Source organism: Protopterus annectens, chromosome 3.part1 (genome assembly GCF_019279795.1).
Source record: "Protopterus annectens isolate FY-2018-M chromosome 3.part1, PAN1.0, whole genome shotgun sequence".
Classification (NCBI taxonomy): domain Eukaryota; kingdom Metazoa; phylum Chordata; order Ceratodontiformes; family Protopteridae; genus Protopterus; species Protopterus annectens.
This window is the reverse complement of record NC_056732.1, coordinates 1,270,571,482-1,270,599,217: the sequence shown is the minus strand read 5'-3', so window position 1 is coordinate 1,270,599,217 and position 27,736 is coordinate 1,270,571,482. Positions and strand designations below refer to the sequence as shown.

Below are 27,736 nucleotides of genomic sequence, written 5' to 3'. Positions count from 1 at the left end.
ATTTCTAACCAAGTACTCTACAAGGAACTGACATTTTCAAGAGAGTCATTCATTGCCTGTAAACTATCAATAGGTATATTTGCTAGCAGTTTTTTGATTGATCCATTTCCAGGAAATAATTACAAGATATTGCCATACCACCCAACATGCTATTTGAAAACTAAAGTACAAAAAAAAATGTTTTTCCATTAAGTTCAAGAAACAGAAAAAAAGAAAACTAGCTTCCCAACATATTTTGAGACTGTAAAGAGCATAACTTTTTTTTTAAATCTTCTTCTTTAAAGACAAACATAGGTTCATGGATAAGTACTAGGCTAGCTAACCTTGCGAGCCATTTTAAGCCTAGCCAATTTCCCTTCCAAATGTGAAAATAAAAACTGTCTTGTGTTTGTGAGGTCAACATCTTAACCACTATACATGCAGGAAGTGGAATTTAAAACTATAAATTCTATGCCAAGTATGGCAGAAACCTGTCCGAGTACTACAAAACCTCCAAATGTAATTTGACTTTATAAGAGAAATGCAATAGTGTACTAGGTATACAAGTTCGTATCCTTGAGCCTACAGCAAGTAAAAAAAAAAGTGTGTGTGTGTCCATGTATGTGTGAAGGATGTCAGAATAAAAAGTTAATTTCCTGATAATTATCCTAGGCCTGTGGAATCAAAATTTTGAATTATGACAAAATGCGGATTACTACAAAACACTGTGAAAATGGGCATTATCTTGTGCGTCTAAACCATGAAAAAAAAAAAAAAAAAAAAAAAATATATATATATATATATATATATATATATATATACACAAACATATACACACACCCCCACACACGCACGCACATGCAGTAAGTAGCAGGCTTAACAGAATTTCAGCAGTATCTGGTATTATGCAAGCTGAAATTATTACAATTACATGCACAGTTAGAATCAGTACTTCCCTGAACAACATAGGCACTGATTTACAAGTAAATGAAGATCCTGACTCCGTCTTAAAATGTCTTAATAAGTAGCTCAACATCTGGAAAGCCAAACTAGTCTTCTGTGAGGAAAGTCTAGAAAAAAACAGTCTTTCTCATGAGAATTAGAAGCTTAAAGACATTGAATCACACGGTTTAAAATACAATTGAAAAAAGCAGCAGTGATATGAAAAAAATGTGAAAAATAAAATCTTGCTTTCCTCAATGAAACAACAAGGGAACTGTGTACTGATAAACAGCTGAATTGTTATACGGGTAAAAAGTTAATTTCCTGACAATTATCCTAAGCCTGTGTGGAAACAAAATTTTGAATCATGATAGAAAATGCAGATTACTGGAAAACTGTGTGTAAATGGCAAGCCTTACACATCTAAAGCCATTGGTATGTCATGTCCTGTATGTCTAAGAATCATAACTCTCAACCTCTTAGCACAAAAAATCCAGACAAAGCTAAAAATAATGGGGGGACAAAGCTACAAAACAGGGACATTTTTAAATATTGCTTTTATAAGCTTAGAAAGTTGCATTTTCTGAAGGATATGAAATCAGAAACTCAAAATGCCTTTCATTATACAATGAATTCAATCTTCACTGATTTGCCATAAAAATCCAGAAAGCCACAAATTTTATAAGGAACAGATGAAGATATGAGTCAAAATTTGGACATTCTGCAAGAATATGGACAGTTGAGATGAATGCTAAGACATGAAACAAAAGGGAAATGTAAAATGTGCAGAAAATAGCAGGCGTAATAGAATCTGAGCAGTATCTGATATATGCAAGCTAAGAGTGTTTGCTTAAATGTATATGTATAACCCTCTGAACAACCATAAGCTATTTTGTTTGACTATGTGTCACTCTGTGCATATTTTGTAAACTGTCCTATACTATGTATCTCTCTGTATGCCCTATACTATGTATTGCTGTATCTCTTATATTTGTACTGTATTATGTTTACTGGAGTTTTCTCCCCGGGCCTCCACTGAAAATGGTTCTTTGGGCACAGTGCACTTCCCCGGTAATCAAACTGGAAATAAATAATAATAAATAAATAATATCAGTCTCATCATGTCACAAGTTAGGCCTGTAGTACAAAATGAGTAATTTCAAAATGAAGTAATGAGTATCCAGAAGTTTAATGATCCTTATAAAATAGCTTTATATTTCCCTAAATATGTGATTGTGTATTAACACTGAATTATTTTTAAAGATTATTAAATTATATTTAAAAAAAAAAATACATGAAAAAAACATGCATTAATAGAAAAGAAAAACAACAGTAACATTTCCCATTGTTATTTTCATACAGTATACATATAAGCTTACTCAGTGTACGCTTTCTTCAGTTTCTCTTTTTCTTGTGCCTCTGAATCAGTCCTTTGTATAGTCCTTTCCATTTTTATGTTTTAGGATTTTACCATAAATCACACCAGATGGCAGTATGGTTTGCAATACCCATTCCACCCCCCCCCATAAATTATGACTCTTTAGTCACTAATTCCTGAAACTGAAATCTATAAAAGTATGTAACGCCTTTTACTACATCTTGGATACCAGCTATTTTTTACTTTTTTTTTTTTTCATTTTCATATCCTTTACTGTCCTACCATTCCAACCCCCCTATAAATTATGACTCTTTAGTCACTAATTCCTGAAACTGAAATCTATAAAAGTATGTAACTCCTTTTGCTGTATCTTGCATACCAGTTATTTTTTACATTTTTGTTTCATTTTCATATCCTTTACTGTCATAGTTTCTTACACAACAAACATCTTGACAATATAGTTCTTGTACTTACTAGCAAATATAGCTCCAGCTTCTTACACAACTCTTGCCTCAGCCTACTTCTAGTAGAAGCATAACTTAAACATTCTGAAACACTGACCTTTCAAAAGATCACAACAAAGAACCCTGCCAGGTTTAAGTTCAGTGAAATTATTTACATGACAGACACCTTTGCGATCGAAATATTCACTCCAGCTTGTCTTCCATATCATATTTCACAATGCATCCTTTTTGCAAATCCTCATATCCTGCAAACATATTTATTTATTTGCATTAACCATGTTTATGCAGTATAATCTAATGATCTCATCTCACTCTTTAAATGGTTTATAGTCAATGAAATAATGATTAACCTTATTTCTTCCACAATTCCATATGTCCACCTCCTTTCTTTTTTCTCTTGATTATCTGCCCAACTAAATTGGTCTTCTGTACTACTACTATGCTACTACTGAGGCCCTTTTATCACTTTTTAAAAGCCTTCATAAACATTTTTTGCACTCAAAATATTTCTGTTCTCTCTGCTTTTATTAGCCACATACTCTAGTTTTACAGAATAGTCCCCAATTCTCCTTTACTTTATCACATTAAGCATTTACATCATCATTTCTTTTGGTATTTAAAGTGTCTTTTAACATGTCAAAACCAGGCCTAAATGTGAGTTGGAGCCACTTTTGTATAGTCATTACTGCAAGCATCTTTTTTATGTTCTTTCGCTCTATACAATTTGCATCATCTTATAAAGAAGGTTGTTAGTAAAAGCCGTGGCTTATCACACCTGTTGCAATAGTCTGTCTGGCTGCCCATATAGCTAACTGTACAGCTGTTCTCTTTAACATGCATAACATCTAATATATGACATCAGTTTCTTTTTCTTCTAGCAAAACATGTAATTCCCAACCTCCTGTCTAGGCTGCTGAAGCATTTTATTATCTTTTTTCAGCTCTTCTAACAATTTTCTTTTCTCACACTCCCATATTTCCACTGTAAACACACAGTACTTCTTCCATAGATTGAAAAGTCACAAGTCACTCTGGTTATGTATGCTTTTTATTATCAAAGTTATTTAGCAGTTTGTAAACAAACTTGGACTCATCCAAGTTTACTATAATATCCAATTGAGAGAAAAGGTGAAGCAAGAAATCCCCGGTCCAGATGAGAAGATTCCTTGTAAGAGTATAAGTGAGCCAGTCATTTAGGTACAGGAACACTCTGAGCCCTTGCAGTCTGAGATGAGCTACAACCACCGACACACACTTGGTGAACACTCGGGAGACTGTGCTGAGACCAAAGGGCAGGGCCCTGATTTGAAAATAACTGGCTCTCAGCTGGACGTGGAGAAACCTTTTGGATCATCTGTCCATCATAACATGGCAGTACACTTCCTGTAAGTCTATTGAGCACATCCAGTCATCCTTCCTCAACAAGGGAAGGATGGACTCTACCATGACCATCCATAATTTCATCTGTCTGACATACTGATTAGGATAACCGAGGTCCAATACTGGCCTTGGGTCCCATTTCTGTTTTGGAACCAAAACAAATCTTGTGTAGGTTCCAGATCTGTGTTGATCTGGAGGGACCTCCTGGATGACTCACTTGTCCAGCAGCTTTTTTTATTTTTAGAACAGCTGCTTTACTTTGGGAGGATGGAATACTGGGAAGCTTTTCTGATGGGAAAGAGGAACAGAACAGAATAGCCTTTGGTTATAATCTTCTGCATACGTGTATCTTCAGTGATTGTCCAGGTATTGGGGTGCAGAGACAAAGCACCCCCCCCCCCCGACTGCCTCCAGAGAGTGGTGGAATCATTGAGAAGCACTGACTTTGGTGGACCACCTCTGCCGTGGAGGTAACTTCTACCATTATAACCCCCCACTCTGCCGGGGGGGGGGGGTCTACCTTTAGGAGAGTCCATAGAGAAGTCTTGGGACTTCCAGAACCTCAGTTTCTTACCTTCCTTCTGGTTCCTAAAGAAGGACTACTGGGGTGTATTAAACTGTATTTTTCTCATCTTGCTTACTCTTACAGAGCATGTCTTTGACTTGTGGTCTGGAGAGACTCAAAAGGGGCATTCACAAAAGACATCTTGAAGTGCTCCATAAAGTCACACAAGCACATCCAAGCATGTCTCCTTACAGTAATGGCTGTACCTGCAGTTCTCAAAGTGCCCCTAGTTTCATTGGAGATCAGATGTATCATGGCAATGGAAAGGGACTGTAGGGTGACAAGCTTGAGTTTATAATTGTCTTGTCCTCTGCAGATATGAACCCTGAGTGATTTGGAAAGGTCCTTTGTCAAATCTTTCTGAAATGTTGTCATGTGCCAGGTATTTCAGCATCTTCAGTGAGAAGGTTGCCTAAAGTGTAAATCCACTTCCCAAACCTGTCCAATGCCCTAGACTCCTTGCTAGGTGGTGGACAGGGGCACACTTTCTGGCTAGCTCCTTTTTTGTGTCTGTCACCACTACCACCATAGAATCCACCACTGGACCCTTGCTCTAATGTGGGCAATCTTTAGGTGAGACTAAAAATTTGTACATCTTGCAAGGGATAGGTTCAACCACACCCAGTTCCCTCCATGCCTGTTTCAAGATCAAGTAGACCATCTCATCCACAGGACAAACTACACAAGAAGTAGCTGGGCTAGACGTGAAGATCTTGATAAACATGGACTCCCCCTGGGAGGGGGCACTGGAGGACAATCCCCCCTGCCTTCTCAAAAGTTCAAGAATCTCTCTGAATGAGACATCTTTAAGTGGTAATCAGGGGGATCCCCCCCCTTCATCAAAATCAGTGTCTTCAGTTAGTAACTCCTGTGGGGAGTCCATGTGCCTCCTGCGCATATTTTTGAGCAGCCTCTGCAGTGGGATGCTCTGGCGAGGACTTGGAAGATGAATGGGGGTCCTGGATATGGACCGTCTTGAGGCTTGATAGAACAAGTTGTCCTGATAGGATAGGAAGAGAAGGATCAGGATTCAAGGGCTTCTGATGGGGAATGGACTGAACTGAGTGTGCAAGAGAAATTTGGTCACCAGGAAGGAAAAATGCTCTCTCAATTGGCTCAAAAGCAGAAGTCAAGGGGGGAGCACAAGCCATCCTAGATGGAGCTGAAGCATCCAATCCAGGTTGGTTCTGGTACCCAATTTGGCTAGGCTCTGAAACAGATGCAAGAGCAGAGTTATCTAGTGCTGAAGTTCTGACAGGAAGGTCTGACACCATAAACTTTGTTGTCAATTCCCTACCACTGGATCCACAGCCAATGATTCGGGGGTCCAGGAAACTTTTGGATCTGATGCACTTGGAGCCGATTATATCAAAGATACTGCCAGAGTGGAAGACGATCAAGTCTTTGGATCCAATGAGGACAACCCCGGCAGAAACCTGGATCAACTGTTCCCAAACCTTGAGGATTGGAGTTGGAGAGACCACAGGAACAGGGGAAGGACCAAAGCTCAGAGGTCAGAGCTGGAAGAACCCCCAAATGGATTGGGTCCTGAGGAACTTCATAATCATCTTATCCACATGTGCTTCCAAAAATACTTTTGGTAGATTGGACTAATTTAATGGATGAGGAGGTGAAAGTAAGTCTGCAAGTGTAATGTACTGGCCTTTCATGCAGTACGGGGGAGTACAATCTAAGGGAGATTGTGTGCAGGGAAAATCTTGGCTCTGGCAGAGGTGGAGTATGAGATAAGACAATAATTGGATCAGAAAGAGGAGTCAGATCAGATGGACTTGGAAGCTTAGAAAACAGAGCTGAAGAAGCAACCAAAGAGAAGAAGCAGTTAGGAGAATGATTCTTAGATTATTTGACTTTCTCCTTGGATTTTTCACAAATTTTCTCTCCTTTATGTCTGTCTGAAGGTTCTTGACAGATATTGAGCCAGAAGAAGACAGAGGTTGGGATGAATCTCCTGCTAGGCCTTGGAGAAGTCCCTTCAGAACCAAATAGCTCTGACATTTGGTAATGGCCTTCAGGCCAAAGGCAGTGCAAATATAACACTCTTCACCAAGATGAGCTGCACCAAGACAACAAACACACTTTGAATGTGCAGCCAAACTAGGGATCTTGTGGCCACAGTCCACACATTTCTTGAAGCAGGAGGGTTTCTTGGCCACTCTGAAGAGAAAAGCTTCAAAACCACAAGAAAAGTAAGAAGCACAACAGTAGTACAAAACGCTATCCTAACAATTTAAAAAGTCTGTAAAACCCCACAGAAACGATTCATAAAATCCCAAAACAACACACTAACAGTTGAAAAGGAGCACCAATAGCTCAAAAAGGGAAAGGCAAATAAAACTTTTTTTTTAATAGATAAGGAGAGACTGGTGCAAAAACTATCAAAAGGGGATGGAAAAACTAGTAAGCAAAGGTATATTATGAAAAAAGTTAATCCATTTAGCTGAGGTGACCCCGAGAAAAAGGGTCTGTGGTAAATGAGATCTGAGGTAATGCTAGGGACAGGAAGGGATTATGTACATGGAGAGGAGCATGATTTTGGATCCAAAATCTAGACTGGCTGAAGTCAAATCCAAGGATGGGTCAGAAGACCCATCGTTTGAGGAAAGGAAGAAAATGTCAGATGTCTTAGAAAACACCCACAAACATATTTGTTTCTCAGATAAGTGTCCATACATCATCCGTTGCAAACACTACTATGAAAAAATGTATTTCTAGAAAAAAAAAATATCTGCCATGTGGAAGTACACTACCTTTACTGTAGCTGAATCAAAAAATATTTTGCATTAGTTTCTCTATCCTTTTTTTTTTATTTTTCCTCCTTGAACCATTTCAGCAAAGCAACATCTGCATATCTGCTGTAATTTTCCACATCTCCTACTGATAACATCACTGCATCTGCAAAATGATTATCTCTTAGATAGTTGGAAGATGCATACATTTCCTTGTTAGTCAGCATCTCTTTTTCCCCTACCACCTCCATGAGATATGAATAATGTGATTCATAATATGTTTAAATATCAGTGTACAGCAGTGATTTCCACTAACTCCTTAGCAACAGTGTTCTTGTCCATTACTCCCTCCTGAGTCAGGGAAATCTAGCCACCAATAGGAATTATAGCACCACCTACAAGTGAGTGGGGGGTCTATACTAAATCAGTGAACACATAAAATAGCGAACGCTGATTTATCAACCCTTTAAAAGTGAACGCTTAAAATCTCGATGACACGGAACAGACATTTTTTTCCCAGGGAAAAAAAAAATCGCCAGCCGTTTTCGGGACTTTGCCATTTCCTCCACTGTGGTGCGATCTTGGAATTGGTATAGTTAAGTAAGAGTGGTGTGGGGGGCAAAGCCCCCCAACTTTATTTAGTATTTTGAAGTTTTTTTCTTTTGTTTTGTTTTGTGGAACAGCAATTTTCTTCATTGGGAAAAAAAAAATCGCTGTTCTGTGTTTTCAGGATTTCAAGCTTTCGCTTTTTAAAGGGTTGATAAATCAGCGTTTACTGTTTTAAGTGTTCACTGATTTAATATAGACCCAGTGTGGGAATATCCCCATTGTCTCAGCCAAAGTGTGGCCATTCTGCATAATTACCACCTTGGGTCTTCCTTGAAAACAGGCTAGTGGAATTAGGAAAACAAAAAACGCCAATAATTCCGATGCATCTCCACCAAAACATAGAAACTTTAATATACATAAGCACTTTCGTCTTACATTCAGTAAAATTTCTTCAGATAAAAAGCCAATACAAAAAAGCCTGCTTAAATAATTCAAAAATCATGTGATGTTTAAAGTGCCACATACAGTTTACATGAAAAGATACACACCAATATATTAAAATAGAATTACACATACAAGAAACCAAACAAAAAAGATCAACATCAGAATGTGCTGATAGACATGTTTCTTGTAGACAATCGCACTGTACACCAACTTAAAAGTCAGGAATAGTCATGTGTAACTCTCACGTTTTATTTTTGTCCAAATTCAGTAACGAAATCCACTGCCAGACAGTACATTGGCATGCAGCTTACTTAGTGAGATTATACTTAATGCTGAGGCCTCTGCAAAAGGAAAACCTCCTCTGTAGAGCAGTATGTAGGTTTATAGGTAAGTATTAGGCTAACTGCCCTTGTGGGCTATTTTAATCCTATTCAATTTCCCCTGGTGAGAATCAAACCCTGTACCTCTTTCACATGAGATAACTACCTTAACCATTATGCCAATCTCCCAACTAATCAGAAAGGCTTAATACGATGCAGAGACATTGTGAGATGAGGTTTCTACATAGCAGTAAGTTTTTCTGAATCCTAGAGATTGTGCCTGAATACCTGCTTTCCTGTGGTGAAATGCATTCACACAACATATAAATAAATTAGTTATTAATTAGCCAAAAAAAATTACTCACCATGTCGGTCAGCCATGCTGTCAAAGAACATCCAATGTTCTTTTTCTGGTCCATATTTCACAAAGGAGACATAATGACTGGTTTCAATGCACAGTACAGCAAAAAGTTCCAGCTTCTCTTTAGGAACCATTGGCTTCTTTTCACTGTATCTGCAGTGGAATTCTTTTGGCAACTGCAGTTTCTGTGGTACATGGTCCTGGCGGTTGTGATGAGAATGCACCTAAATATAAAGTGTGGAAATACAAACATTAGCCAGTTTCACAAAAAACTGCTGCACAATCATAACCTAAATGGGAAAACATCAAAAATAAAAAGGATGAAAACTTTTGTGAAGGACATATATTAGCTCAGTTCCTCATACTTCAAAAATGAAGAACAAGCTATCATTAAAGTCCACAAGATGTGGCTTCTTTTACTGTGCTCCTCTGAAAGCAGCTACCTGAACTCATTTCAGAGCTAGAGCAGACAGCCAAGGTTGGGTACATTGGTGCAAGACTGGGCTATTGTGGGGAGATGCACAGATCACTTACAAGAGAAAAGTTTTGTTCCTTCAGAAGACAACATGCAAAGAAATGTTGGGTGAAGCAGTCAGCATGCATTGCCTATATCAAAGATGCGTAGAGTGTTGTAAACAGCTGTCAGGAAGTACAGGAACTTTTATAAGAAAAATGTGAGAAATAGGCAATTCTTGCATGGAATAATTAATAAGTCAAGACATATACATAAATACTGAACTACTCACAGGAAAATACCAGCTTATTTTTTTATTGGAAGATGCTGATTCAAGACTTCAGTTTCAGACAAAAAAGTAAATTAGTGGTATCCTCATAGAAGTGACAGCATATATCTGGGGAGTTGAAACGTGTAACTGCAATGGATGCTATTTACTGACAAAGCTGACAGTAACACTACTGCATTAGATTGTTTTGAAGATATGAGATGAACTGACAGCATTTGTGGCTCTGAGCGTATTTTAAAACAGATGATACAGTCTCATTCAGCAAATGAAATGGTTGAGCTAAATTTATGAACACAGACATAGTTTTACAGAAATACTTTGTTGTATAACTGGGCATTTTAAGCAGCTATCCTGCAGCAGCAGTATTCATCCAACATGGCTGAGGTGTACACACTGTGCTTTTATCTTTAATCAGGGAGCCACACAACTAAATAACCCGCCAGTTCCTAGTTACTGTCTCACAGAAGCAGAATTTAACTATTGTTTTGTGCTCCCCCATCTCAGGGATGACTAACTTCCACCCGCTGCTCTTCTTGTCCACTGGGTCTACTAGACCTGATTTAGCTTCCTGTAGACTCAACCTAAGCCACAAACAAGAAGATAAAGGATGGCGGTGCAGGATCATACTGCTGATAGGGAGTGTGCCCTAACCCCCCTTTTGCACTCTGTAGCAGCCATGTGAACTTAGCAATTGTTGCCTACTGGAGGTGCATGCATGCTTCCACTCGTGAGCGACCTCATGACCAACAAGTATACCACTACAGTGTGGAGCTTGCCTGGCTCTTAATGTTGTCATTGTAGCAAGCCTTGGCAGCCTCCCTCCACCTGAAATGGGTGAGCTGGCATCGACTGCTCATTCCCATCCCCACAATCCCATCTCTCCACTGCCAGTGTTGTTAGTCAAATCCAGGTTGTCTGGGGTAATAGGGAAAGGCTTTAGCCATCTGCACCACAGGGCCAAACTCATAGGGTAAACACTTCTGAAGCTAATATTTCAGATAAGCATAAGTTCTACTCTCTTACTAAGTACCTTAGCAAATATTTACAACTGACTACGAGGTAGAAAGAGGAAGATGGTGCAACACTCAAGACTAACCAGCATGGTGGTTTAGTATTAAGATCTCTGACTAACAGGTCTAGGGCATAGCATTAAGAGCTCTGACTTACAGCCCTAGGATGCAGGGTTCAGTCCTGACCAGTAGTCATCATCAGTGTAAAGTCTGCATGCTGCCTGTGTGGAGAACTACATCTTATTGTTTTGATTATATACAAATTTACAGGTAAAACACTTTTAGCCATTCATATACTAACACTGTTAATTAGCAAAGTACATATCTTAATTTGCATTATCACAAATTTCCATAATTATCAAAAGCTCAGAAAACTTTACCAATTATAAACTATCATGCCCAGTATACAATCATTGTTTTACAAATAAGCTTACTGCGGTGGTGGTGCTGCGGTAGCGTTGTCGCCTCATAGCAAGATGTTGTCCCGTTCGATTCTCAGCTAGAGTGTCTTCTGTGCGGAGGCATACATGAATGGGGCGTGCCTTCATTGAAGGTTGTGCATCAGGGCGGGTAACCCAGTACGTAAAAATCCTCTGCCAATCATTAGATGACCGGAGTTCTGCTGTGGCGACCCCTAACTGGGAAAAGCCGAAAGACACAAACAAACTTGAACAATTACATTAATCAAATGAACAGGCGAAGAGCTAGAAAGTACGGTAAATGCACGGCCCAAACAAACTTGAATGAAAACAAAAGAGGCCAGCACCAGGAAGAAGAAGCAGTGAATGGTTTTATTAGAACCAGACCGGTTTCAGCATAAAGCTTTCCTCAGTGGTTAAACAAAAATACATTAATCAAATCCCTTGAACACAAACAATCATGAAAACATATAAAATCTTTCCAGAAAGAAAAGCCTGTTTGAATACATATACTCACAGTGTAATCAGTTCAACATGTCCTTGCACTTCCTCTTTTCCAGTCCTCCTCAAACATTACATCTCAGCGCGAGGATACACATCCTTCACCCTAGCATGTCACCAGCATTCATCTCAGTCTACTGCTATGACTCTTGCAACTTTGCCACTACTGACTTCACATTCATAAAATCTTGGTGCCACTCAGAAAATACATTCAACACAGGCATGAAAGTCAAATTATAATTAAGCCTTTGCCTCTTATACTCTTATTACATCCACAACCTACTGCCTGTGTTGGAGCGGAAATTAAAATATTATAATCCAAAATACAAGATGTCCTTTAACAATACATTTCTTACCTAGCTGCCACAACTGTCATAAAACCAGTTGGTTTCTTCCAAGAAACAAACTGAACCTGTATAATACAATTTCTAACATTTCTTTTCAGTCAAGCTCATTCGCAATCTGTAAGCTTTTTCAAGATCCACATTTTTCAAAACTAGTTCACAGTGTCATTCTGGATTAATAAACCCAAGCATTCACAGCCTTCTTCCCATTTTAATACACAGCCCAACAACAAATTATTCCTTCTTATCTTTCAAACTAACCAACTGATGTTCAGTGTAAGCCATGTGTATATCTCCAAAGTTTTATCTGAAATATCTCAAACTTCTCCATCAGACTGTTTCAATGGCAGCAGTGCAACATGTTGCTCCTTCATTAAATAACCACCATTCACATAATTCACCTCAAAAAACTTCAGTCGCTTAGCATAAATATCAAGTAACCATCCACAAAAAACTAACAAACATTTATCAGTAGCAATATGTTTATCAGAGTAGCTTCATCAACACCATTGCCTAGTTTCAAGGCTGCTATACATTCCTCTTCACTCTGCATCTTCTCAACAACCAAAACAACTTCATCTGTTTTTTCTTACCCATTTAACGTCAGAAAAATGCAATACTTCAAAACGATATTCTCACTTTTGTATCAAACGAGCACTTTAGCTGATGCCTATCAAATCAAAAATCTAATCCTTCAGAGTGAACACAGGAGATAATCAACTAAGCAGTGTGCATACATAATCTCAAATAATTTATGACAGTCTAAAACAGACTGTAGATAAGTATAAATCACAGTATCCATCGTATAGGCATATAAAGATAGACTTTAGTTGAGGGGTAAAGAAGTTGTTGAGAAGAAAATCTGAAGAGTGCAATATCAGGACAGAAAGTATGTGACAAAGGCATATAGTGGATATACGCTATACTTTATAATGGACAATAAGTATTACAAATATGTACGACATGAGAACATGACATTTGAAGAGCACAAGATACTGACTTAATTCAAAGCTATACACACTATGCACATATTTGCAATTAAGATGGTACAGCATTGGATTTGTCAGGAAAATAGCTAAGAAAATGGCAATACTTAATGTAATAACATAATTTACATATGTGTGTGTAACAATTAAGCCAGTCATCTTGTAGGAGTTAAGGCTAAAACACCAGGCAGTCATCCACTTCTTCAACTGACAAGGAAATCTTTGAATGAAAAAAGGAGCTCCATCATAGGTACTGAGACCAAGAAGAGCAGATCATCTACATACTGTAGTCATCAAGCACGAAGTACACAATAGTAAGTGGAGGCACAGGCAGGTGATTTCAGGAACCAACTTCTCACTGGTTACGTTAAAGCAATTCTTCACCAAATGGGTTACAGCTTCATGGAATATATTAGAAGAATGGGTAAAAGAGAGGGAAGCCTAAGAAGCATTCAAGAGATATGGAATATGTGAAGAAAAACTATGGCAAAGGGTGTATTGGAAGGGAAACTGAATGTTACATCCACTTGGGGCACACTGCTTGGGCTACTGACTATTGTTGTCAAGTAAAGCAATGTATTTTGGCTTCAACCATTTAGAGTTGCCACAGCAGATCACTGGTCCACAGATTGATTGGCAGTGGAGTTTTTACAGTGTCGAGTGGCAGCCCGGCACCCAATCTTCACAGATGGTGCACACACACACACACACACACACACACACACAGACACACACACACACCTGTCTTTAAAACTCACTCAACTGCAGGGAGGACCATGCAGACTCTGCACAGAAGGCACTCCTGCCAAGAATTGAACTGAAGAACTTCATGCTGTGAGGCAATTGGCTATTGTTGTCAAGAAAATGTAATAAAGGACTTCCAAGATGGCTGCATACTGATCAACAGCTTAGCTTTAGCTCTGACAGTTTGAAAATAGAAAATGAGAAACAACCACTGATATTGTAAGTTTGAGTAAAATGTATTCTACTGGTTAGTACGTACACTGCCAGGATACCTGTAAAGAAGAAACTAAGACAGCCTAAAAGAAAACCAACTAGAACAGGTGAAGAGAAAATATTGACTGGGAAGAATCCTGTAGCTGTTCAGCAAAAAACAGTTCAAACTCAAGCTTTAGTGCAAGAAATGGCTTCTAGTAATCTAGATAAAACATTACATCAAATGTGCTCAAAGCTGTTAAAAATAAATGAAACTCTGAAGAAGTATATCAACTCAAATAACAAAAGGCTGGAAAAATGGAAGAAGCTTTAAACAGATGGTCACATGATCTAATAAAACTGCAATAATCGGAAGTCAAAATGAAGAAAAGGCTGGCTGAGTATGAATGCTCAAGAAGAGCCGTTTCAAAAACAAATTGGAGGACAGAGCACAAAGCTCCAGCTTTGGTGCAAGACATGGATTCCAGTAATCTAGAGGACAAATAAGTCAAATGTGCTAAGAGTTGATTAAAATAAATGAAACACTAAAGGAGTATATTGACTCAAATAACAAAAGGCTGGAAGAAATTGAAGGAGTTTTAAACAGATATTCCGAGAGCTGATAAAAATGCAAAAATCAGAGGTTGAAATGAAGAAAAGGCTGACTGAGGATAAGACTACTCAAGAAGAGATGTTTCAAAAAATAACAGAATTAGAGGACAGAGCAAGTAGGGAAAATCTGAGATTTTCTGCTATACCAGAGAAACTAGAAGGAACAGACTGTATTAATTTTATGAAGGCACAAATAACTAATTGGACTGGTATTCCACAGCAGGAACTGTTAATTGAATGCGCACATCATGTGTATGCTCCAAATATGGCCATGAGAAAGCAGTCAAGATCTTTATTAGTAAAGATGCAAACCTACCAGCTGAAAGAGTTGATACGGACAAAACTGTGGCAAAAGGGCAAATTATTAAAAGTTGGAGACAACAAAGTGTGGAAATGTATTATTCACTATACACCAAGCAGCAGAGAATTTATTCCAGTAATCATTGGATGTAATGATGCAGGTTAGGATAAGGAGGAAATGCAAATGTTTGTCCAACAAAAAATGAGCCATAAAGCAGAAGGAGACTCTGCTTCTCATTCTTCTGATAATAAAGCACATGTAGGGACTTTGCTAGTAAAATGTTTTTCTACAGTTCCAAAGGAAAATGTTTGAGGGACAAAGAAAAGCACAGGAGTTGACCAGAAGAATTGAGAGTACTGTGGAATCTAGAGTTGGGAGATGGAGATGAACAGGAAGAAAACCAGCAACATGTAAGTTAGTGAATAAATGTGAAATTGCAAAGCCTCATTCTTATACAGCCATATTTCACAAAAGTGATTAAGTGGAAAGAATTAACTTTCGTTGACTTTGTCAAACTTGTGGGGAACTGAAAAGCATTTGTCTCACTTCATGTCATTAATGTTTGGAAGGACTTTGAGTGGAAAGAAAAGGTAGCTGTAAAAACAATTTCTGTTCTTAACAGTATTTTTAGGAAACATTTCACAATATAAATTGCATATTTTATAGTAAATACTTTAGTTATTAAAGTAAACAGATACCATGTTTTCTTCTTCCTCTTCTCTTTCTTTCTTCTTTTTTGTATTAAGAAATGAAGACATTACAGTGAAAAAAGAATAAAATCTAGACAAAAGCATGTTTAAGTTAATATGCTGTAATCTTTTTCTGAGGTGGGGGATGGGGTGTAAAAGTACACAGATCATTTTATATTTTATATATATATATATATATATATATATATATATATATATATATATATATATATATATATATATACATACAGCTGATATGTTTTCTCTTATTTTTGCATAGGTGAATGTCTGGATTACTCTAATAACAGACTTTAAATGGAAACAAGTAAATATGAGAACACTGAAGATAATGAAAAGCTTTCATTTAGCAATACATGTTTCAGCTTATCTTTCAAGCTGTAGCAGAGGACTACATTTTTCTTTTTTCTCTTACTCTTTCAAGGACACAGTCTGATAACATGGCAATAAAAGACAGAACACTGGTTTCTTAAAGGCTAAAGGTTAATGGTTTATGAAAGCATGTAAGCTGTTTTCGCATCTTAGGGGAGTAAAGCTAAAACAAGTACAGAGACTAATTAGTTTAAGTAAAAGCACAGGCAATAGCATGCTTCTTAGCATGGATAACCTCAACTTCAGGTTCATTAGTGCCTGTGTTAGCAGCTGTCTATTTGGCACAAATGTTCCTATCAGGTGGGTTAATTTTCATTTTTAAAGATGTACATAGATATGTGTGTTTCCACTAAGCTAAATGGTTAGGGGGTGCACCGGGGGTGTGTTGTTTCTCTGAAAATGTTTATTAAAATAAAATGTGACATAGATTCTAAATGTTGATAAGAGAAACTGTAAAAAAGGATTAATCTGCCAAATATTAATGGGTGGATGTATCACAAAAGCTGAAAATAGACATTTTAAAAAGCTGCCATATTTGACAGGTAGAAATAATGATTTCTTACCATAATGATGATACTTTCCACATTATCTCAGAATGTGAATGGTATAAACAAAAAGGAAAGAATAGTTAATTATATTAAGAAATGCAGACTGCAAATAGAAATGCTGTAGGAGACATATGTGGAAAGAAGTGAGCAAAAGTGAGCAAAAAATATTTCAGGATGAATATTCTATGGAATATCAGGTGCAAAGGAAAAGAACAGTACTTATATTAACTATTAGAGGAGCTCTACTAATAATATAAGATGAAAAGATAATAATGGCAGATTTGCAGTAGCAAGGGGCTACTGGTAAAGGATGAGGATTACACTAGCAATGCATGTATTTATAGGGTAGAAATAAAAGAAAAAGAGATCTGGTTAGGAAGCAATAAGAATTATTTGGGGGGTTGACAAAGGTTAAAGCATTACAAAATAAGGGGGGTCTCACAGAACAAGAAGTGGAATGGCAGAGTGTTAAAGAGAAAACAAGGGAGTATCTGTACAATAAAAAGATTGCTGTTAAGCAACTGTTTTTGATAACTCTGGAGCACAAAATCTTTTTGGCACAATGATTTATTTAGGCAACAGGAAACAGAGCCTAAAAACAAGAAAAATAACCAGAGATACTGTATCAGTATTAGAGATATTTTGGAAATTATATGGAAATTTTCACACTGCACTGAAGTAGAAATCAAGAAAAATCACAAATGGAAATATTTATGGAAGACCTAAGTATGCCAAGGTTAGCAGTAGATGAGACTCAATAACTAATACTTAAGAGGAGGCGATGAGATAAAAATGGTGATGTATAATCAATCTGCAGGAAAGATTCCAGGAATAGATGGTATTCCAGTGGATGATTGGAGGTGAGAAGGGAAAACAGTGATAAAGATCTGGAAGATTTTATTTAACAGTATTTAAAAGGAGGGTAGTCACCACCATCCTGGAAAAAAGCTGTGCTGGCTGTAATACCTAAAGACTGTAAAGACTCATCTGAAGCAGCTTCATATAGGCACATTTAGATTCATTGGTGTTTACGAGGCAAATGACCATAAGGGCCTTTTTAAACCTAAGAACAAAAAGCTCCAGAGCTGGAAACACTGGCAGATTTCAACAGTTTATTCACAGAACACAGTGAAAGAACACAAAGCTTTCAGGCAAGAGCCCTTCTTCAGTGCATAAGTAACTAACAGTTCAAGCATAACTCATTTAATACCCTTCAAAATAAAACCCATGTGATACAGCTCCAATCCACATACAAAATCAATTAATTATTCAGATGGAGTAATAAAACCTTAAAGCTCTAAAAGCAACACATTCACAGCATGTATATAAAATAATACACATAAAATATATAATTAATCAAAATCTATTATTTGTGCATATATATTTGTCTGTTTCTTAATATTAGTTTAAGACTAACAGCTGCATTTATACCAGGTTTTTCATCTGCTTGCCATCTTAAAATCAACTCATATTCACAAACCTCTAATGTATTATTTAAGTCACCACCCCTTTTGTTACAATACACAACATCAACCATCCTAAAGCAGAATTCATGGTCTATCCCATTCTCATCCATGTGTTTGGTATGCGCATTTGTTAACTTTTCTACAGATTTAAGTTACACGATGCAATCCTACAGCTTCTGTGTTCATTTCCCAATGTAGAATGCATCACATTTTTTTACATGTAGCCATGTAAACAATATTTGAAGTGTCTAAATATTTATTTTCTCCTAGTTATTGGGTGTGTAATTTCATTATTTTTTCCTATATCCTTGTAACACACAGTGATAGCAAGGAAAACTACCTAACTTTAAACTCTGTTTAGGTGCAACAATCACCCTGTATTTATAACAAAGATGCTTCTTTAAATCGGAGCATGTCTTTTAAGCAAAGCTAGGTCTATCCCCTATAAGTCGTTTAATCTCTGGCATCATTTCAATATACCCCAGTTCTTTGTTTGTTTGTTTATTTATTTATTTACATTTGTTGACTGGGAGAGTCCGACTGGAAGCAGGTCCGTTTTCAGCGGAAGCCCGGGGAGAAAAGCTCCACACTTAAAATGTCACAGACATAGTTACAGTTGGAGAACATAATACATCAGTATACAACTAGAATCTTTGTCATCTGTAAGGTACATAACAGACATTAACAATTGTTAGAATAAGAAGTTCCTACTGTATAATAAGTAGCTCGGCTTATGAGCATCTGAGCTTTGCTGTAATCAAGGTAGTTAGTGGGGTGGAAAGAGAGGTAGTGGGTGGATTGAGTGGGTGATATTATGGGGGGAGTTGCAAGGGCATATCCAGCATGTTTTTAGGTGCACTTTTAGTAAAGATTTGAAGTGGGTGCAAGATGGGACAGATGTAATTGGGGTTGGGAGGGAGTTCCATAATTTGGCTTAATTTGTTATACAACTATTTTTTTTAAGTTTACATCAGAATATTCACCTAATGGGATTAACTATATGGACATCAGATTAAACATAAATGATAATGATATCACAACCTCAATTTATAAAAAAAAGATGCATGCTAACAGAAATATGTGTAGAAATAGCATGCACACTGTTCATACTTTTAAAGGAATAGCCAAAAGCCAACTGATGAGAGTCCGTCAACTTAATACAGATGAGAAGAGGTGTACAGATGGACAATATGACAGCTGAATTTAAGAAGCAGGGATATGAGGATGATCTACTTGCTCAGCTGAAATCTGAGGTTATTAATGAAAGGAAGGATAGAGCTAGACCATGTTATACAGAGAATACGAATATAAAAAATCCTGTTTACGACAGTGAACAGGGACAGTTACAATATATAACTAAGTATAACATGAAGACTAATGGTAATAAAGGACATTATAACAAAGAACTGGGGTAAAAATGATGCCAGAAATTAAACGACTTATAGGGGATAGACCTAGCTTTGCTTATAAGACATATTCCAATTTAAAGAAGCATCTTTGTTATAAAGACAGAATGACTGTTGCATCTAAACAGAGTGTTAGGTACTTCCCCTTGCTATAACTGTGTGTTGCAAGGATATAGAAAAAAATAATGAATTTACACACTCAATAACTAAGAGAAAAATACATATTTAGACATCATGCCATGTGCAACACTTCAAATAATGTTTACATGAAAAAAATGTAATGAGTTCTACATTAGGAAATGTACACGGAAGCTGAAGGATCACATTGTGGAACATAAATCTGAGATACTTAGTAAAGTTAATACTATTACACTTCCCAAACACATGGATGAGAATGGGATAGACCATGAATTCTGCTCTAGGGTGGTTGATGCTGTGTATAGGAACAAAAGGGATTGTGACTAATATATTAGAGGTTTGTGAATATGAGTGGATTTTAAGAATGCAAGCAGATAAAAAACTGGTATAAATGCAACTGTTGATCTTAAACCATTACTAAGAAGCAGAGAAACGTATCTGCATAAATAATAGATTTTAATTAATTATATATTTTATGTGTATTATTTTATATACATGCCTGTGTATATGTTGCTTTTAGAACTTTAAGATATTATTGCTGCATTTGAATAATTGATTTTGTATGTGGATTGGTGCTCTGTCACATGGGTTTTAGTTCAAATCGCATTAATTGAGTTATGCTTAAATTGTTAGTTATTTACCCACTGAGAAAGGGCTTTTCCCTTAAAGCTTTGTGTTCTTTTACTGTGTTCGACAAAGAAACCACTGAAATCTGCTAGCATTTCCAGCTCTGGAGTTTTTGTTCTTTGTACTTTTTGTTCTCCAGTAGACGTTCTCTTTAGTGTTGGTCATATGTTGTTTGTCCTTTTTAAGCCCAACCATGCATCCCAAATCTCTGACAACTTCTGTACCCTTGATAAGTGTAATTCGGGGCTTGGGAGATGAAACATTTACAAGAAGAAGCCTTGGAGATGAACCATTTACAGGTTGCCTGTGTCCATTAGAGAGACATGTGCCAAGCCAGAGATGAATTTCCTGTTCCCCATCCGATTGTCCAAGTTGCACTTGAATTGACTTAGGAAGGAGCTCTGCTTTACATGGATGGAGAGCCTGTTTCAGAGATGGGGTAGTCTCTGGGATACATACCTATCTCTCCAGCAGGTCCTATTTACATCACAGGTAAGTTTTAAGTCTTTAGAATGGGTAATTCTGGTGCTGTTTGTTTTGTGGATATCCAAGAGGTCCATCAGGGTTGGGTCTGACAATGCCCTGTATGCCAGGCATAGATCTACCCTCAACAGCCCGTATGAGACTGAATACAGGGACAGGACCTCAAGGCAGTCTGCATAAGACATTTTACTTATGTCCTGCATTGTTTTAGTAAAGAACCTCTGTGGACATTCCAGTTTTTGGATATGCCTGGTTAGGTACATATCAAAGGGGGCATTGTACTCAATGATAGGTCTGATGAATGCCGAGTACTGTGGAACAAAGACTTCCTTGGAACTAGATGCCATACCTTTGTTTATAGGTTGCGCAACATAGAATGATTTTGTCACTACTGTAGACACGTGACAGTCAAAGGCTAGATTACTGTCTGTGTGTGTCCCTAAATCCCTGACCACTGGATCAACCCTAAGGGGTATGTTGTCAATATGACAGCTACCAGGGGTGGATGACTTCCCAAAGGATACTACTAGGCATTTCTTGGCATTTAGTTTTTGTCCAGGTCTCCAACACCAGTTGTTTGTCTGTGTCAGCCCTTCCTGAAGAACACTTGTGTTGGTGTGGGATTCAATGACAGCTCCTAATTTGCAATCATCTGCAAATTTAGTCAGCTAGAGACCAGTGACATTGGCCTTGACTTCAGAGAAGTAAATGCCAAAAAGGAGCTGCCCAAGGACCGATCTCCGAGGGACTCCACTTATGACTGGCCTCTGTTTTAAACCATGAGTTACATCTATAATGGCTAAAAGAATGGCAAAGGTGATACCATCATTGATAGATATCAACCAATGTGGTTTTGTGAAGGGGAGGCAAAACTTTTTGCAACATTAACAGAACAATGATGCTCTAGAGGTAAGCAGAATATATGAAAATGCCACGGTTATTGGTGAGTCTTGATGCAGAAAAAGCATCTGACAACGTAAGGTGGGATTTTTATGAGAACGGCAATGGAAGCATTTGCATTTCCTGATACAGTAATAAGGTTAATTAGAATGATATATGAGGGATGAGAGGCAAAAATCAAAGTGGGCGGGTTCCTCTCTGGTAAGTTGTGTCTGAACAGTGCAACCAGGCAGGGGTGTCTGCTTTCCCCTTTGTTACTTGCATTATATTTAGATCCATTGGCAAAGAAAATAAGTGACTCAGAAATTCAAGGATATAACTGGTATGGTGTACAAGAAAAGTTAGGTTTACTTGCAGATGGTATTATTTTGTACCTGATGAAATCAGAAAAGGACATCTCAGTGTTGCGGAAAGTACAGTTGTGCAAAACATTGCCATAACAGTATATGTCCTTCTTTTTTACTGTTGCAGTATTATTCACTGAAGGGATCTCTTGCTAAGGATAGCACAATGTTCAGCCAATATACCAAAGTCTGTAGGTCTTATAGGTGCCATAAGTCACATGTATGTTCCCTGTGTAGATTGCAGGGCACAAAGGTGACATACAGATGCAAATACTCAGAACTGAATTGCTCCAAGAGGAGTAAATAACCTCAGGGGCAAAGGAGAATAGGCACATCCAGAAGAAAAAAAGTTCAGAAGGGAAAGCAAGAGAGAGCTCCTTGGCCAGAAGGGTAACAAAACACAGGGGCAAGAGCTGTAACAGAGGGGGGAAGGAAGGAGGGACCAAATACTGCAACAGTAAAAGACGGGCATCTACTGTTATGGTAAGATTTTATACAACTGTACTATGACCTTTCATAACACTGCTGCAGTATTCTTCACTGAAGGGAGAGTACAAGATCTAAAAAGAAGACTGTGAGGAGGAAGGCACAGAAGAGTCCTCTACAAACCCATGCAGAATAACTCTGGCAAAACCTTATCTGTACCTGGAAATAACATCCAATTTATAATGCTTAGTAAAGGGATTAACAGAGGACCAAGCAGCAGCCTTAAGGGTGGAATTGGTATCCAAACCCTTGAAAAAGGCACCAGAAGAGGTACCTGCCCTAGTAGAATGTGCCTTTACAGATGAAGAAAGACATTTGCCATGAAAAGAATAAAAAAAAAAAGAAAATGGCCTTAGAGATCCAGGAGGATAGGGTTTGACTGGAAACATCCAAACACAAAGTTCTGGGATGAACGGAAACAAAACGTTGCTCTGACTTGCAAATAACCTTTGTTTTATCCAAATATCTGAGCTGTCTATGCAGGTCCAAGGTGTGAAGAACCTTCTTACTGGCAGACTGTGGAGAAAGAAAAAAGGAAAGGAGTTGAATAGACTGATTAAAGGGACAACTCATTAACTTTCTTGGGCACAAAAGAAGGATGGGTATGAAGAGACACCCTGTCTCTATGAAACATTAAAAATGGAGGAACAGCCATAAGAGCCTAAAGTTCAGACACTGTCTTGGCAGAGGTAACAGCTAACAGCAGAACAACCTTCCAAGTACAAAGCTGTATGCAAGCTTAGCTAGCAAGTTCAGAAAGAGCCTGCCTCAATTTTTCAAGTACAATATTGATGTCCCAAGAAGGTGGAATAGGCTTTCTTGGGGGGCTGATATGAAGAATCCCTTTAAGAAATTGTTTGACTTCAAACTAAGAGGCCAAATGGAGATTCAAGGGCAGATGAGCAGAGTTTGCTGACAGGTGAGCTTTAACTGAAGAATACGCCAAGCCCAGCATGGAGCAAATCACACAAATGAGATAACCAAGGAATCCCAACTGAAAAGGGATCCTGATGGCAAAAGAGGCACCAAACATAAAATCTTTTCCATTTAGACACATGATTTTCTGCTAGTGGGTTTCCTAGCCTCTTGCAGAACCCAAAGCATGTCCTCAGAAAAGAGGTGCCTAAAAGGGATCAAAACCCTGTCACTCACAGTGTCATTTGAAGAGTGGACAGGTGAGGATGGATAACAGATCCCTTTGTCTTGTTTGGGAAGATCTATTCAGTGAGGTAATTTGTGGTGATTGCCCCTGGTCAGATGAAAAATAAGGGGGAACCAGTGCTGTCTGGGCCAAAAGGGAGTCACCAGCAAGATTTTGGGAGAGTCATGCTTGATCTTGTGCAGAATTCTTGTCAGTAGAGGGAGGGGAGTAAAGGCATACAGAAACATTCCCTTCCAAAGAAAAGACAGGGCATCCACTTTGCAAGTCAGACGATTTGATACTCTTGAACAGAATAGAGGAAGCTGTCTGTTCAGAGAGGAGGCAAAAAGATCTACATGGGGAATACCCCACAGATAGACTATGGCCTGAAACATATCTTTGGAAAGCATCCATTTGTTAGCCAATGTTCTGGACTTGCTCAGAAAGTCTGCCACTAGATTGTGCGCTGAAGGAATGTAAACAGCTTGAATAATCACCTGATAGTCAGACCCCATGCCTGAAGAGATAGTCTGCAAAAGAGAGAAGACCTCATACCACCCTCAACGTGTTGATATACCACATCACAGTGGTACTGTCTGTGAAGATTTTCATGAGACCAGTTAGAAAAAGGGGATGAAAAGCCTGTAGAACCAGAGGTATAGCCCTCATCTGTTTTACATTGATATGATCTGACCTCTGATGATGAGGCCAGAAACCCTGAACTTTTTCAGATGGCAACAAGAAGCACACCACCCCAAGTCTGAGGCATCTGTGAACAGTTCTTGGGAAGGAATTGGAGCCTGAAAGGGCAGGCCTGGATTCAGAGAAATATGCTGAATCCACCAATGGAGCTCGAGTGTGAGACAAGGAAGCAAAGGAACAGGGAACTCCAGGGGATAGCAATGTTAAAGCCACACCAATCTGTGGTACCATTGAAGCTTCTTAATACGGTTGTGGTTCACTTTCACAAGAAAAACTGTCAGAAGCTTCAAATAAAAGTTTGTATTCATTAATACAACAGATTTATGAAAAACATTATACAGACCAAGAAACCTTGGGCAGTTTGGAAAAAGAAGTGGCTAAGGAAGTGCAAACATACAAAGAACAAAATCTAGAGATTTTGAAAGGTATAAAAAAGCAATAGGGACATGGGAAGGAAAGAGAGAGATCTGATATGGTACACTGTTTATGCAAATGAGAAAGCTAAATTAATCAACACAAAAAAAGGCAGCCCCAAAGATATTCGAAGAGAAATACAGGCAAAGGAGACAGACATAAAAAAATAAGATTAGTAAAGTAGAAGATAAAAAAATAGAAAATGGAGTTATGGAATAGAAAATGGAGTTATGGAATACTTGTGAAGTGAAGGATTTAGTGCTGAAAGTCTAACAGGTTATATCACAACATGATGAAACAACGAGTCCCCAAGGTAAGGAGAAACCGGAGGAGCAGGAGACATCTGAAGAAATATGGACATGGGAAAGAAAAAGAGATTTAATATGGTGCCATATTTATGCAAATGAGAAAGCAAAACTAATCAATACAAAAAGAACAGCACCAAACATATTTCAAGAGAAATACAGACAAAGGCATCCAGACATGGAAAATGTTACAATACAAAAAATAAGAAAAGAGAGGAAAAGTACAAAGGAGGATTAGTAATGAAGACGTTAAAGAAATAGAAATTGAAGTTATGTATTACCTGTGAAGTGAAGGATTTGGTGCAGAAAATCCAACTCAAATAACATCACAACAGGATAGATCAATGGATCCCCAAATTAAGGGGAAACCAGTGGATCGAGAAATATCTTATCAGTTGCCATATGAAGATACTCCTTTATTCAAAGCGAGTGCAAAGCGAATACAGTTGGTATAGTCCCAAGCACAAAATAACGCCACAGTAATGCGTATGTTTTCGACTCAATACATACAAGTCTTCTTCAGAAAACAAAACACAAATCATTATGCATGTAATGCCTTATATATCATCACCACCAATTCAAAATAAGTTAATTAACCAATAAAATCCTCTCCAGTGTTAATTAACCTAATTGAACAGTGAGTTGTATTTGAAAATACATTCCTTAATAAACCAGCACAGTTCACATATTTGTTTAACTTATTTGTAGTAAATAACGAAGTAGAAAAATATTAAAATATTAAAATATGTAAATAGATACAATAAAATATACTTTAAATGCCATTTATACTTTAAATAAAACATATTTTAGTTCGTACTGAAAAAAATATGTTAAATGTTATCCAATGGTGCCCTCTTGTGGTAAATTTGCAAAATTTACAAAATTTCAAAGCTTAGCAGCTCTAAGTTTCAACACTGAAGAAATAGAAAGCATGTCATTAAGTCCTGGAAATTTAGTGGAGTCCAAAATTATTTGCCACAATAATTCCTTATATTGTAATTTTGCCAGCCACATACCACCCCTAATTTCTTTGGGGACAATTTCCAGGACAAAAAAACTGAAAGTAGCTTGTGGGCATTTTAAAGAGTGCCTATATAATGCATTTTTATTGTTTTGTCTCATTATTTCATATGTATGTTCATAAATACGATTTCTCAACTTCCTTTCAGTCTTTCCAACATAAAATGCACCGCAAACATTACAAGTAGCGATGTAAACAACACCCTGGGTGTTGCAATTAGAAAAGGTGTCACTAACAGAATTTTTGTCCCTGGAAGGGATGACAATGTGTGTTTGATTAACAACATAAGGACATTGTGCACAAAATCCACATTTAAAGGTTCCAAACCTTTTTAATGAACCATTTGATTTATTAGGTCCGTTAAACTCAAATAGTTGTTTAAAGTTGTTGTCTTTCCTAAAAATAAATTTTAGTGGCCGTTTCTTCTTGAGAATCTCTAAGTCGGAGAATTCAATAAATTTATTCCATTCCCTTGTAACAACCTCCCTAATAACACCTGAATCGCCAGAATAATCAAAGACAAATGCTTCATTAAAGTTATTAGTAACATTATCAGATGAACCTGGCTGAGTACGATAGGTCATAGCTTGTCCTAAAATAGGGGAAAATCGGTCACATCTTCATTCAACAAATGCATTTAACATCTGTTGTAATAGACTTTCAAGATATCCTCTTTCCCTAAACATATCCAGAACATTATTACTTTCTTCCAAAAAATGATTGTCACTGGATGTCATTCTACTTATGCGACCTAACTGTCCTTTGACTAAATTTTTCTTTTGAAAAAATGGGTGGGCACTTCTAAAATGCAGATATGAATTAGAAAAGGTTGCCTTACAAAAAAATTTTGATGAGAAACCAGTGTTAAGTTTAGTAAGGGTAACATCCAAATATGTAAGCTGACTGGGATTATAATCGTATGTAAAATCCAAAAATGTGGTGGTACTTTTAATGTACTCCAAAAATTCCATAAAATTTTCAAAGGTTCCTTTCCAAAAGATAACTATATCGTCCAAGAACCGTTTATATAAGCACCAATATTGTGCAAAAGGGCTTTCAAGGACGTAAAGTTGTTCCCACCTAGATAAAATAATATTCACATAGGTCGGAGGACATTTGGCACCCATGGCAACTCCCCTAATTCCCCCTGAAAAAACATAAAGTTGTTGTTAAGTATGGTTTCCATGAACAGTAAACAGTTGTTAAAAACATCTTGAGAAAAAAGCCTACTGTCCCTCATGCTATCTTCCAACCATTGGAGGCCTATATCGTGTGGAATACAACCAAATAGGTCAACCACATCCAACGTAACAAACACTAGTTCTGGAGAATAAAGGTTACGCTCAACACATTGAAGAAAATCCCAAGAGTCTTTCAGTGAAGTAACACCCTGGTTGGAAAGTTGTTTGAGTTTTTGGTCTACGTATTTTGCAAGAGATGTAGTGACAGAACCTTCAGAAGAAACGATAACTCTTAAGGGTGGATCACTCTGATCCTTATGTACCTTTGGTATACCAAATACTGAAGGAACTCTGGGGTGCTTGTTGAGCAAAAAATTAAAACTCTCCTGATCAATGGAACCTTCCAAAAGTAAATCGTTCAGCAATAAACTAATTTTAGAGTTAGATATATTAACTTCATTAATCGAGGCCCTAGAATATTTATTGTTGTCTTGTAACAAGTCTTTCATTTTGGA

General features: G+C 37.6%; 1 protein-coding gene across 2 annotated transcripts in view; it reads right to left on the bottom strand.

The window, feature by feature from the left end:
• The window catches only part of LOC122798413 (ubiquitin carboxyl-terminal hydrolase CYLD-like), a 1,245,230-nt gene that overhangs the window by 57,162 nt on the left and 1,160,332 nt on the right, over window positions 1-27,736 (bottom strand). For both annotated transcript variants that reach the window (XM_044067332.1, XM_044067333.1), the window contains one exon: window positions 9,133-9,352. In XM_044067332.1, coding sequence (XP_043923267.1) covers window positions 9,133-9,352 — 220 coding nt within the window. The remainder of the gene's footprint in view (window positions 1-9,132; window positions 9,353-27,736) is intronic.